At 41.5% G+C, this 13,784-nt stretch overlaps 1 protein-coding gene across 2 annotated transcripts in view; it reads left to right on the top strand.

Annotated features, from left to right (window-relative positions):
* Positions 1–68: 68 nt before the first annotated feature.
* Cept1 (choline/ethanolamine phosphotransferase 1) overlaps positions 69–13,784 on the top strand; it is a 48,392-nt gene continuing 34,676 nt past the window's right edge. The window contains exons 1-2 of one of the 2 annotated variants that reach the window (XM_090334404.1): positions 69–155; positions 11,518–11,925. In XM_090334404.1, coding sequence (XP_090190530.1) covers positions 11,587–11,925 — 339 coding nt within the window. In that variant the 5' untranslated portion in view covers positions 69–155; positions 11,518–11,586. Of the gene's footprint in view, positions 170–11,517; positions 11,926–13,784 lie in introns of both variants that reach the window. The other variant, XM_090334405.1, reaches the window with a different exon arrangement.

Genomic DNA, 13,784 nt, shown 5'->3' on the forward strand with positions numbered 1-13,784 from the left:
GCCGCCGCTCCTTGCGCCACCGCTCCTTCCGACCCACCCCCCCTCCCTTCTTTACGGCAGTCGCGAAAGTGTCGTGAACGTGCCGCCGCCTCTCGGAGTCACTCTGGCGGCTGGACCCGGAGTTGTTATTTCTAGGTGTGCTGGTCGGAGTGCGGGTAAGGATGCTACGGTAAAGTCTCGGGGAGAGCGGAAGAGGCCCGGATGTGAAGGACGTGGAGGGCGCGCTGGAGGCTCCGGGGGGGGCTCCACGGTGGAGTTGTGTGTGGGTTCGCTGAGGCGAGCGCCGTCCTTCCCCACTCAGGGCGGCCTCGCTCACTCGCTCGCGCCCGCGCGCGGGGCTCGGGGAGCGCCGGGGACGACCTCCTGCCCCTCTCGAGGGGCTCGGGAGACGGGGCTGGCAGAGCGCCTGCGCGGGCCGAAGACCCGAGAGCGCGGACCGCGGCTGGCCGGCGGCGGGCGACTGGAGGGTTGGGCCGCTGCCTGGGAGAAACCGAGCCTGCCCGTCGGCTCCACGCCCTCCGGTCCCGGGGTTGCCAACTCCACACACCGGACAGCATTTTGTGCCAGCTGTGCCTTCCCTTTGGAATCGCCGTGCTGGTGCTGGTGCTGGTGGAGGTTTTCCTGGCTGGGCCTTGCTTCTTGGTCAGCAACTTTTCTAGAAATTTCAGCTCGTAGAGACGCCAGCGAAGGGGGTTGATTTCAGCAGTCTTCTTAGGAGGAAGGACGGGAGGATTGCTCTGGGTTGCCCGGGTGCTGGGGATGAATGGGATCCTCACCTCTGGCCGTGTTTGTTTCCTGCGGTTCGGTATTGAGCAGTTTTGTGTCCTTCTGGATATTTTGCATCCCTTGGCCTTGCGTGTGGGCTTTGCCTGGAAGTCTTTCAAGGCAAATCTGTACGACGAGAATAGGCAAATTGGTAGTGGCTCTTCGACGAGTCTGTGTTTTATCTGTATGTGGTCAGAATAGCGCGTTCCTGCTGTCCCAAACAAGCACGGATATGTTCTGATCCGTGCCTACTGACGCGACTGAAAACATAAGCCACAACGAGGATAAGCCACTTGGAACATTACCATTTACTACTATCTGTGTTCGCATAAAACCTCAAAGAGACCGAAGTTATAAAACTGTTTTGTTGCATATTCGTCCTGGGATGGTTGAAGCGCCGTGTAGAATTTGTCACTGCAACCCTCCCTTAAAAAGTGGAGTAGATTGGGGGCCGGGAGTTTGGCCTAGTGGTAGAGTGCTTGCCTAACATGCACAAAGACCCGGGTTCGATTCCTTGGTACCCCATATACATAGCAAAAAGCCGGAAGTGGTGCTGAGGCTCAAGTGGTAGAGCTGTGGCCTTGAGAAAGTCCAAGGACAGTGCTCAGGCCCTGAGCTCAAGCCCAGGACTGGCAAAAAAAAAAAAAGTGGAGTAGATAAATCGGTCTCATTGCCGCCAATTATATTTTATTGCATAGCAGTTTCTGTTTTGTTCTAGGCTTCTGTTTGTTACTTAAGCTGGCTAAAGGTGCTGCTAATATTCTTTCTTTTGAGAGTAATTCCTGTGTTCTTTGTAAGAGACTAGAAAAAATACACAAGCCAGGCCCTTGCTTCCCTCCCCCCCACACCCTTATAGGAGAAAGTTTTTGTTTTAAGGAAGACAAGATTTCACTTTAGCAAAACACTAAATTTAAGTTGTACTACACTTTTTTTTCCTTCCAAGTCCGTGGTAAAAAGGCTTTGGTTTATGTAATGTGTGTGTGTGTGTGTGTGCGTGCGTGTGTGAGTGCGCGCACATGCATATGCATGCGTGCATGTCGCAGCCCCATGCATCGCACCCACATCGGGCTAGGCAATGTCTTTTAGCTTTTTCACTAAAGGCTGATACTTTGCTAAAGCCATACTTCTACTTCCAGCTTTCTTTTGCTGGTTATTGAAGATTAGAGTCTCATGGACTTATTTACCTGTCACAGTGGACTTCAAACCAGGATCTCCAGATCTCAGCTTCCTGAGTAACTAGGATTGTAGGCATGAGCACACCACTGGTACCAGGCTTATAAATTTGTTTTATGTGTCAGCTGAACTTCATTTAGTGATTCAGTTTTGTTTCTCGCTTCTTGTTGTTGTTTTTTCTTTATAATTTTCCCTGACCATCACTCACCCTCCCATCATGTCAGCCACTGGTATTTTACTTTCCTGTTGCTATGGAATTGGGAAAGAGCTAGGTACCAGCAGGTTCCCTATGAAAGGCTTGTGACTATGCTGCTGAATCAGGGCAGAGAAAAACTTGGCACCCTTAGACATGGCGGGTGAAATTCTGGAATTTCACATAACAGGTTGAATATTGTGCAAGTTTACCTTAGCTCTGGTTACCAGTTGGGAGGAGTTTTATTTTATTTATTTATTTTTGCCAGTCCTGGGGCTTGAACTCAGGGCCCTGAGCACTGTCCTTGGGCTTTCTCAAGGCTAGAGCTCTACCGCTTGAGCCACCATATCACTTCCGGCTTTTTTCTGCGTATGTGGCATTGAGGATTTGAACCTGGGTCTTCGTGCATGCTAGGCAAGCACTCTACCACTAGGCCAAACTCCCAGCCCCTTATTTTTCTTTAATGATATTTATTTGCCAAGTGTTCCCCATGCTGAAATCTAGAACAGGAATAATATAGGAAGGATGCTCTTATCCTCAGCTACTATAAGCACAAATGCCCTTCATGATGGATGTTTAATTCCCAAATTACATGTAGTTTTAGGAAATGTATTTATTAAGTATCTGATCATATTTTTGTGCCTTTGATGAACATTTCACATAGGTATTCATGCCTGTACAGGAAGAGGTTTTGCACTTGTCACCAGTAGCTCACATCTGTAATCTTAGCTGTTCCAGAGTAGGGTGAAATCTGAAGAATGAGGTTCAAAGCCAGCTTGAGCAAGAAAGACTCTTTAGCTCCAATTAACCAGCAAAAAGCTGGAAATGGAGATGTAGCTCCAGTGGTAGAACATCAATCTTAGAGTGGAAAAAAGCTTAGGGACAGCACCCAGGCCCTGAGTTGAAACCCAGGACCAGCACAAAAAAAAAAAAAAAAAAAGGAAAAGAAAAGAAGCAGCCACCACTGCCACCTTGTCAAACCATTTGTTCCCCTTCAGACTCCCCAAAAGATTGTTGACAGGATGTTAGAACTTAATGGATTATAAGACTGCTCCTCTCCCCTTGACCTTTGGAGCTTCTGGGCAGTGTGAAATGACATATCTCAATTTTTCTGCCTCCACAAGGTCTAGAACTACTGAAGTGTTCATTAGATATAAGATGAATCATACCTGTTCAGCATTCAGTAAGCGTGATTACTTATATAGTGCTAAAGATGGTATGAGACTATGGGAAAAGAATGTTAGCAAAACAGGCATGGCCTTTGCACTTGTGGAGCTTACAGAGCAATGTGGGGGAAAGACCAAAAAAAAAAAATCTATAAAGAGGAAACATTCAGTGTGGTGGTAAGCGCTAGAGCTAGGATATAACAGAATAGGGGTATTTACAGACTGTTGATGAGAAAGTTGCAGGAGAAAAAGTGCTGTGACCAGTATTTATAATCTGAATTTCAACAGGTGGCAAGGATTTTTTTAATAGTTTAAGATACTTAATAGTTATGATTTATGAAAATCTATCTTTAGTGAACACTTAGGTTGTCCTCCAATTCTTTTTTTCTCAAGACTAGTGCTTACTACTTGAGCACTTAGCCACATTTCCACTACTGGCTTTCTTTCTCTCATCCTTTCTTTTTACTGGCTTTTCTTTTCTTTCCTTCCTTCCTTCCTTGGGGGGTTGGGCAGTGATGTCTAGTTAGGTTAGAGATGAGAATCTCAATGAAAGCCTGGACTGGCTTTTAACCATGATTCTCTTATTTCCATTCCAGAGTAGCTAGGATTACAGGTCTGAGCCAGTAGTGTACCCAGCTCAAAGTTATTTAAAAAAAAATCCTTGGCCTCCACGGTGGCTCATGCCTATAATCCTAGCTACTCAGGAGGCTGAGATCTGAGGATCAAGGTATAAAGCCAGCTGAGGCACAAAAGGACCTGAGACTCTTTTCTCCAATTAAGCTTGGCTTGAGGGTAGAGTGGTAGCCTTGAGCTGAAGAGCTCAGGGACACTGCCCAGGCCCAGGGATAGCGCCCAGGCCTAGTTCAAGCCTCATGACCCCCCAGTGGGTGTGTGTACACATATATATATATATATCCCCTCTCTATCTATCTATCTATCTATCTATCTATCTATCTATCTATCTATCTATATCCTCAATAATTTCCTATCTTCAGAGACTTTACTCTATGTAAAATGTGTTTTCTGATTCATCAAACTTATAGTAGCCATTACACTGTGTAATGTTACTGCTTGATTGCCAGTTTTTAGCCACAGGGAAGCTAGAACCACATCTGTTTCACTACAGTCAAAAAAACATCTGAATGTATTTGGAACGTGGAACCTGTTTCTCCGAAAAACTGTTCAAGGGTTGGGGGATTTAGCTCAGTGAAAGATCACTTGCCTGATAAGTTCAAGGCCCTGAGTTCTGTCCTCAGCTGGTATGTATGTGGGGGTGGGGGGTGGGAGCTATGAAACTATTTTCAGCAAGGCATTGATGACTTACATAGTAATCCTAACTGCTCAGGAGGCTGAGAGCTGAGGATTGCTGCTGTTCAAAGCCAGCCCTGACAAGAAAATTTGTGAGATTCTTATTTCCAATTAAACACCAAAAAAAGGCCAGGAGTTTGGCCTAGTGGTAGAGTGTTTGCCTAGAATTCACGAAGACCCAGGTTTGATTCCTTGGTACCACATACAGAGAAAAAAGCTGGAAGTGGTGCTGAGGCCCAAGTGCTAGATGGAGCTCTACCTTTGAGAAAGTCCAAGGACAGTGCTCAGGCCCTGAGCTCAAGCCCAGGACTGGCAAAAAAAAGAAAAAAGAGAAAGAAAAAAAAAGAAGCCAGAAATGGAGCTATGTCTCAAGTGGTGGAATAAAACAGTAGTTATGCCCAGAGTTAAAGCCCCACAAATAACACCACACACACACACACCAACATTATTTTCACTTATGAGTGAGTTTATAGGCTAGCCAGCAATAATTTTTAGTTCCTTATACTGTAGAAATAAAAACACATTTTTTTGCTTACCCCTTTGACCACCGGTTGGGCACCACATAAAAGTCTTAAGCAGAGCCAGGTGCTAGTGGAGGCTGAAATCTGAGGATTGCAGTTCAAAGCTATCTTGAACATCTGTGAGACTCTTATCTTCAATTAACAAGCAAAATCTGGGAGTGAAGGTGTGGCTCAAGTGGGAAAGCGCCATCCTTGAGCAAGAAATCCAAGTGAAAGGGAAAGGCTTTTAATTCAAGCCCCAGTACTGGCATGTACCACATACATATAAACATCCTTAAGTGGTTAATAATATTTGTAGCACCTTCCATATTTCTATTCCAACATCCTTTTTTCCCCTTTCTCTCCTGATCTTCTGTTGTACGGGGATTGTACTGTAACTTCTAGAAGGTCCTGTTTTTTCTGAGATGGCTAATATGACAATAGACCTTTCAGATGTAAAGAGTATAGATGGATCTGTGTCACTGCCAGTAGCCTGTGCACCTACTTATTGCAGTGTTAAAAGTAAAATGCCTATCTAGGGCTACATGTGTCTGAATTTATATTTGCAATATTGTTGCTACTAGCTCACAGAGTCTGAGTTTCCAATTTAAAATGTTGTCAAGAAAAATCTTAAAGAAAAACTCATTGCTTCTTTTTATGTTTTTATTTTTTTGATAGTCCTTGGACTCGAAGCCAGGGCCGTGGTAGTCTCCCTGAGTTTCTTTTTTTTTTTGCCAGTCCTGGGCTTGAGCTCAGGGCCTGGGCACCGTCATTGGGCTTTCTCAAGGCTAGTGCTCTACCACTTGAGCCACAGCACCACTTCTGGTTTTTTCTGTGTAGGTGGTACCAAGGAATCAACCCCAGGGCTTCATGAATGCTAGGCAAGCATTCTACCAGTAGGCCATGCTCCTGACCCCAGCTTCTTTTTGCACAAGGCTAGCACTCAACCACCTGAGCCACAGTACCACTTCTACCTTTTTCTGTTTATGTGATACTGAGGAATCAAGCCTGGGGCTGCATGTTAGGCAAGCACTCTACCACTAAGCTACATCCCCAGCCACATCTTTTTTTTTTTTTTATTTAGAGAATACTTTATTAGTTTCTGTAATCAAACCCACATAGATAAGACCTTACATATTTAATACAGTGTGTTTACCCCTGTACAAATGAAAAAAAAAGTTTAACGTTTCTATACCATTATGGCTATTAATTTCTGTACAATGCCAACTCAACACGGTAAACTGGGATACTTGTTTCCAAAGTTGACAGCACAGCTAAAGTTTCCAAAAATTCAAATTATATATATATGTATATATATTTATATTTATATAAAAAGATCAATAATAGCAGTATGTTATGCATCGATAGCAGCAACAGCTTTTCCAGGTTCTGCAGCCACATCTTTTTTTTTAAATTTTTTATTGTAATTAGTAAAAGGGTTACATGATATTTGCCAGATAGAAGGTGCATTAATTCACATGCAGCCACATCTTTTTATGTTTCATATTTAAAAGTTAGATGTGGAAAAGCTTCCCAAGATATAGGGTTTTTTTCCTAAGTGAGAAATAAAAGGTTAAAAGAAATCTAGGTCATGAAGAGGAAAATTCCTAAAGTATCAGTTTGTAAATGATTCTTGCCAAATGTTCACACTTAAAACCACTCAGATCAGTTGCTTAAGACTGTTCTGTGCCAAAAGCAAGTTAGCACCCCATTTTTTAATAGTAGGATAGACGTTTTAACAATAAAATACATATGGAATTGACTAAACTTTTTCTTTCCCTTGTAATTTTATATAAGCTAATTAGAGTTTACTAAATGAAAAAATTCATTGTTTGACTACAGAAATTTCAGACTACTCAGTGTTTTGGTGATTAATCAGCCTGTCATTTGATCTAAAGTGATACCATTCACTAGTTGTTTTACAGGTTTACGACTTGGGGTGTGGCATAGTATAGCTAAAGTACTTGCCTAGAAAGCTGAGTTTAATCTGCAGTTTTAAAAAAATAGCACATCAAATTAAAACCTTTTGCACAGCTACCTACAGATTAGTAAATAAATGAAAAGAAAATGATTAAAAATTAATTTTGTTCTATATAGACATAAAAACCTACGACTCTATAGACATAATGTTTTACTTCATAAATTAATGTTTCTGTGACATACAAACCCTTAGCCTAATTTTGATTAAGTTCTAAAAACTAAGTCCCAGTGATTGTATATAGAGATTCCCTGCTTGAACACTTGTTTGTTAAACTTGTCATTTGAAATATGATGTAAAAATCAATGTTAATAAATTCTTTAATTAAAAAAAATTAATTTTGTTTATTTGCCAGTCCTGGGCTTGAATTCAGGGCCTGGGCCCTGTCCTTGGGCTTTCTCAAGGCTAGTTTTCTACCACTTGAGCCACAGCACCACTTCCGGCATTTTCTGGGTATGTGGTACTGAGGAATGGAACCCAAGATTTTGTATATATTAGGCAAGCACTCTACCACTAGGCCATGCTCCTGGCCCTCAAAATAAAAAAGTTTGAAGAATTAATCAGTACCTTTGTGTTGTGAGAATTAAATGTTAAATTTTTAATATTTTAAAATTTCTCAGTAGCTTAAATTGTGTTATTGATTATTCTTTTGAGACTTTTGAAATTTTACTTAAGATAGTTGAACTACCAGACTACAATGACTTTTTCTTTTTTTTTGCTTGAACTCAGGACCTGGGCACTCTCCTTGAGCTTTGTCCAGGCTAGCACTCTACCACTTGAGCCATAGCACCACTTCCAGCTTTTTCTGTGTATATGATACAGAGGAATCGAACCCAGGGCTTTGTGCATGCTCTACCACTTGGCCACACTTCACCCTACAATAACTACTTTCTATATCAAATGTTAAGGTAGATGATTGACAAAGGTTTTAGATACCACCTTGGGTCATTAGCAGTATTTATGAGGGTGTAGAGAGAAAGTCATGGTCTGCATGTGACACCAACATTGTATCCTCATGTTCAATTCAGACATGTTTCAGTGTCTCCTCTGGCTGGTGCCACTACCTTTCTCCCAATCTCTGCCAGTGATTTTCACTACTTGGTCCTTCCCTTTACCCAGCATAAATAAGGTAGCATCTACCAGTCTGGGAAACACCCTGTAAGACTGAACAAGCTGGATCTTGTCACAGGAAAAATAAGAGACTGTAGGCATGCCCTGATACTAGATCCACCTTTAAGATGCCCTAGACCCTGCACCACATTCTTTAGTCTCATAGTATACCATTTCTGCTAGTTTCTATTGCTTTCTGAATAGTTTTCAACTAGAGTATCAAGTACATTTGTTTTTCTTGGTTTAATGCCACTATCCTTTCAGTTCTATTACGATTATTCCTTTTTTTTCTTTCTAATCATAGTGTTTCTGTTCCTCCTCTGGCTCTATAACTGGGTTTCCCACAGGGCTCTTTATCTTTCCTTTTCTCTCCATAGTTAATCCTTTCAAAAACCTTTCTACTATTTTTCTTTATTTAGTTTTGCTTTAAGTGGTGATTTGAAATTTAATGTTTTACTGGGACTTAAGTCTTTTGAATTTATCTAAAACATCACTATTAAAAAGATAACTGGGGGGACGGGAGTTTGGCCTGGTGGTAGAGTGCTTGCCTTGCATGCACGAAGACCTGGGTTCGATTCCTCAGTGCCATATACATAGAAAAAAGCTGGAAGTGGTGCTGAGGCTCAAATGGTAGAGTGCTAAGCCTTGAGAAAGTCTAAGGAACGTGCTCAGGCCCTCAGCCCAAGCCCAGGACTGGCAAAATAAAAATAAAAATTAAAAAAATAACTGGTAGAGACTAAGCATGCTAGAATAAGGATCTTGTAGGTCTATAGTACCAACTATTGTGAGGCTGAGGCAGGCAGACTGCTTGAGTCCATCTGCTCTAAGACTTGGGGAACACAGCAAGACACCATCTCTTTAAAAAAAAATTTTATTGTTATTATTAAAGAGTTGTACAGACGAGTTACAATGCCAAAAGTGTTGAGTACAGTTTTTCTTGACTATGCCATCCCTTCCTTCATTTTCCTCTTCCTATCCCTGCCACAAGTTACACAGTTTTGTTTTGTTCTTGTTTTTTGTTGTTTTTGTTTTGTTTTATTTTGTTTTATCTGTTGTGGGACTTTAAATCTGAGTCTGGGCACTATCCCTGAGCTCTTCAGCTTAGTGCTACTGCCCTACCCCTTAAGCCACAGTGCCACTCCAGTTTTCTGGTGATTAATTGAAGATAAGAGTCTCAGGGACTTTAGTGCCCAGGCTGGCTTTGAACCTCAATCCTCAGATCTCAGCCTCCTGACTAGCAAGGATTTACAGGCGTGAGTCACTTCCCCCCTGGCTTAGTTATACAGTTTTATTTTTTACATAGTGTATATTGAATACTATTTTGTTTGTTCGCCCTTCCTAAAAGAAGGGAGGCTGGTGGGGGGAGGGGCAAAATATAAGCTTGATAGTACATGGCTAGCATATGCTGTCCCCAACACTGGAAAGAAAAGAAAAAAAGAGACAAACTTTCATTTTTTTTAAATTGGATACAGGGAGCCTCAATCAAGTGCTTAGAATACTGCCTAGCAATTATGAGGCCTTTGGTTCAAACACCAGCACTACCAAGAAAATAAAAGTTGGTTATTTGGTCCCTTCCCCACGCTTTTTCTCCAGTTCCTCTTTTCCCTTTTATTTCCAATGCCCCAGACATAACAAACTTCTCAACTTCTCCTTTGATAAGCAACGAAAAAACTACTGTTGATTGGGCCGGGTGTTTAGCCTAGTGGTAGAGCACTTGCCTAGCATGCGTGAAAACCTGGGTTCAATTCTTTGGTACCATATACTCAGAAAAAGCCAGAAGCGGAGTTATGTGGCTCAGATGGTAGAGCTCTAGCCTTGAGAAAGCCCAAGGACAGTGCTCAGGTCCTGAGTTCAAGCCCCAGACTGGCAAAAAAAAAAAAATCACTGTTGATTTCTTTTTTTTCTTCTCCTCCTCTCACACAGAACTGCTAAGAATGGTCTGCTAATTCTTCTCTCTAAACAGAAATTACCCATAGACTTTACTGTCTTTTATATTTCCATTTTTGCCATCCTTATGCAGGCTCTCACCACTTAAAAGCATTCAGATATGTTTATTTTTAATAGTTGCCACTGTTTTCCTCTCTCTGTCTTCCATCCTCCTTCCCTCCCTCCCCCCTCTCTTTCCCATCCTCCCTCCCCCCCTCCCTCTCTTGCCAGTCCTGGGCCTTGAACTCAAGGCCTGGACACTGTCCTTGGGCTTTCTCAAGGCTAGTGCTAGTGCTCTACTATTTGAGCCACAGCACCACTTCCATCTTTTTTCTATGTATATGGTACCAAGGACTCAACCCCAGGCCTTCATGCATATTAGGCCACTAGGCCAAATTCCTGGCCTCACTACTCTCCATTCTGAACTGCACGTGCGTGTGTGTGTGTGTGTGTGTGTGTGTGTGTGTGTGTGTGTGTACAGCAGCCCTACTAACTTTGAAAATATTTTAGTAATTATTTTCTTGTTCTGCTTAATTACTGATAATATTCATGCTATGTCTAACCTTTTCTAAATTGAGTGCAAGCACTTCAGATACTAAACTCAAAAGTCCTTCAACAAAACCTAACAATCAATTTGGCTGTGTTTTCTTACCTCTGCTTTAGTTTGTTAGGCCACTGCCATTAGAAATAAATACACACACACACACACACAGTATTCTTAATTTTCTTTCTTTCTTTCTTTCTTTTTTTTTTTTTTTGCTATTTCCCCACTTTAACACCATCCGTATCCTTTCCACCAGTAAGATTTTCTTTTTAATTTAGCTTAAATAGAAAAGTTAGCTGTGATTTGGACAAGTTTATTACTCTCATTTAGTCTTAGTTTACTGTACGAAATGAGAGTAATAGTTCTTACCTTCTACAGTTATAGAGATTGAATTAGTTAACATATTAAGAAGTACTTAGTTTGGAATGTAATACAAGTGCTCAGTAAACAGCTTTTATGAAATAAAAATGTTAACTGAAACCCATTTCATCCATGTCATTGTCTGATACTTGTACTAATTTGCTGGCGTTGGTACCTGAGTTTCCATACAAATGAAGCATTTGTAACATAATACTACTAAAGTAGTAGGGAATAGAAAGACTATGAGCTGCAAAGTCAGACACAGTATAAGGTAACAGGAAACACTTGACTCTAAAGGTCCCTCAGTAGTTTTCACTTAAAGATAAGGTCATACTGTACATAAACTTTCAGTAAGAACTAGAACCAAGGTGAGGTCCCCAGTTTTCTCACTCCTGTTTGATATTATTCTATAGGATGACTTTAAACATTTTCTGACTTGGTTATATTAGAAGTACTGAACAAATGTATCTCTCCTTTTTTGTTTTGTTTTCCAGATAAATAGCTGTCAGAAAGCTACAAAATCGGATACATTTCTGTCTCCAAATAAAAGAAAATCGAGATCCATGAGTGGACATCGGTCAACAAGGAAACGATGTGGAGATTCTCACCCGGAGTCCCCTGTGGGCTTTGGGCATATGAGTACTACAGGGTGTGTATTAAATAAATTATTTCAGTTACCTACACCACCATTATCAAGACATCAACTAAAGCGACTAGAAGAACACAGATATCAGAGTGCTGGACGATCCTTGCTTGAACCCTTAATGCAAGGGTATTGGGAATGGCTAGTTGGAAGAGTTCCCTCATGGATTGCTCCAAATCTCATCACCATCATTGGACTATCAATAAACATCTGTACAACTATTTTATTAGTCTTCTACTGCCCTACAGCTACTGAGCAGGTAAGAGGAATTTCTTATTACCAAATGACATTTTTTATATACCAGAAACATTGTCATTGGAATTCCTAGGTCATCTTAAGATAAAATATTTTGTCAGTCATTTGTCGTAAAAATGCAGTCTACTTTATACACTACTTTATATTAGAACCAGAGGGGAACCAAGTGCTAGTATCTCATGCTTAAAAAACTAGGACTTGAAGGATGGAAGTTCAAAGCCAACTTGGATAGAACAGTCCCAGGAGACCCATTACCATAGTAACCAGCAAAATCTAGGCTAAAAGTAGGATTCAAGTGATGAGTCCCGCTATGTGTAAGCAAGCAAGCAAAACAAGTTCAAAAACCTAGAAGAAGTTGAACCCCTAGTATTGGCAGTGTGTATATAAAATTTATAGTATATAATAATAGCATGAAATGATCAGAGAGAAAAATCTCTGTCAGTTGAGATGTTATGACTATAAACTGGGCTACTCAAAGTGTTTTTCTCAGCCTGAGTATAATGTTCTACTGCAGTCCTAAGCACTTGGGAGGCTGAGGCAGGAGATCACAAATTTTAGACAAGCATAGGATATATAGCAAGGCCCTGTCTCAAAAGAAATCTTCTTTATTCCAGTGAGGATTGCTCAGTTTTTTTCCTATAAACATGTCTAGCTGGTAAACTTCTAAAAAGGCAAAGGAAAAGTCAAGGTAACACTTTTCTGTTCCATATCCTGCTCTGGCTGACATTAAGAAAGGAAATGTGGAATATCTTTCAAAGATCTTTGCCTTCAATCTGTTTGTGTCCTCTACTGTTTGTACCCGTTACTTGAAACTGGAGAACTCTTCATAAAAATGGGTGGTGGCTTATTCCTGTAAATCCTAACTACTCAGGAAGCTGAGATCTGAAGATCAAGGTTCAAAGCCAGCCCTGGCATAAAAGAACCTGAGACTCTTATCTCCAATTAACCTCTAGAAAATGGGAAGTAGGACTTGGCTCAATGGTAGGGTGGTAGCCTTGAGCAGGCCAAGTTCAAGCCCCATGACCCACCAAAAAGAAGGGTAAATTTGGATTTGGATTTATGATTTATTTATGAATTGACACACTAAGCCTATAATCCTCGACTGTAATTGAGAGGCTCAGGCAGGAGGATAAAGGTTAGAAGCCAGCATAGGCTACATAATGAGAAACCCTGTCTCAGGTTTTTTTTTTGTTGTTTGTTTGTTTTTGTCAGTTGTGGGACTTGAACTCTGGGCCTTGTCCCTGAGCTCTTCAGCTCAAGGCTGTCACCCTACCCCCTGAGGCACAGTGTACCACTTCCAGTTTCCTGGTGGTTAGTTGAAGATAAGATTCTCTTGGTTGTTCCTGGGCTGTCTTTTGAACCATGATCCTCAGAGCTCAGCCTCCTGAGTAACAAATTCGCTTTTGGGGTTTTTTGTTGTTGTTGTTTGTTTGTTTGTTTATTTATTTATTTATTTATTTATTTATTGGTGGGTCATGGGGCTTGAACTAGGTCTGGGCGCTGTCCCTGAGCTCTTCAGCTCAAGCTCACCCTACCCCTGGGCCTGGGCATGGCACTAAGCTCTTCAGTTCAACCTACTGCCCTACCCTTGAGCCTAGCCCCATTCCCCATTTTCTAGAGGTTAATTGGAGATAAGAGTCTAGGATCCTCCAGCCAGTAGTTTGTCTAGTGGGAAAAGTGCTTGCCTAGCATGCACAAAGACCCAGGTTTGATTCCTCAGTACCACATACATAGAAAAAGCTGGAAGTGGTGCTGTGGCTCTACTGGTAGAGCTCTAGCCTTGAGGAAAAGCCCATAGACAGTGGTAGGACCTGAGTCAAGCCTCAGGACTGGAGGGAAAAAAAAAATGTCTAGAGTCCTTTT

The sequence above is a fragment of the Megascapheus bottae genome, chromosome 6 (assembly GCF_031878675.1).
Source record: "Megascapheus bottae isolate mThoBot1 chromosome 6, mThoBot2.hap1, whole genome shotgun sequence".
Taxonomy (NCBI): Eukaryota; Metazoa; Chordata; class Mammalia; order Rodentia; family Geomyidae; genus Megascapheus; species Megascapheus bottae.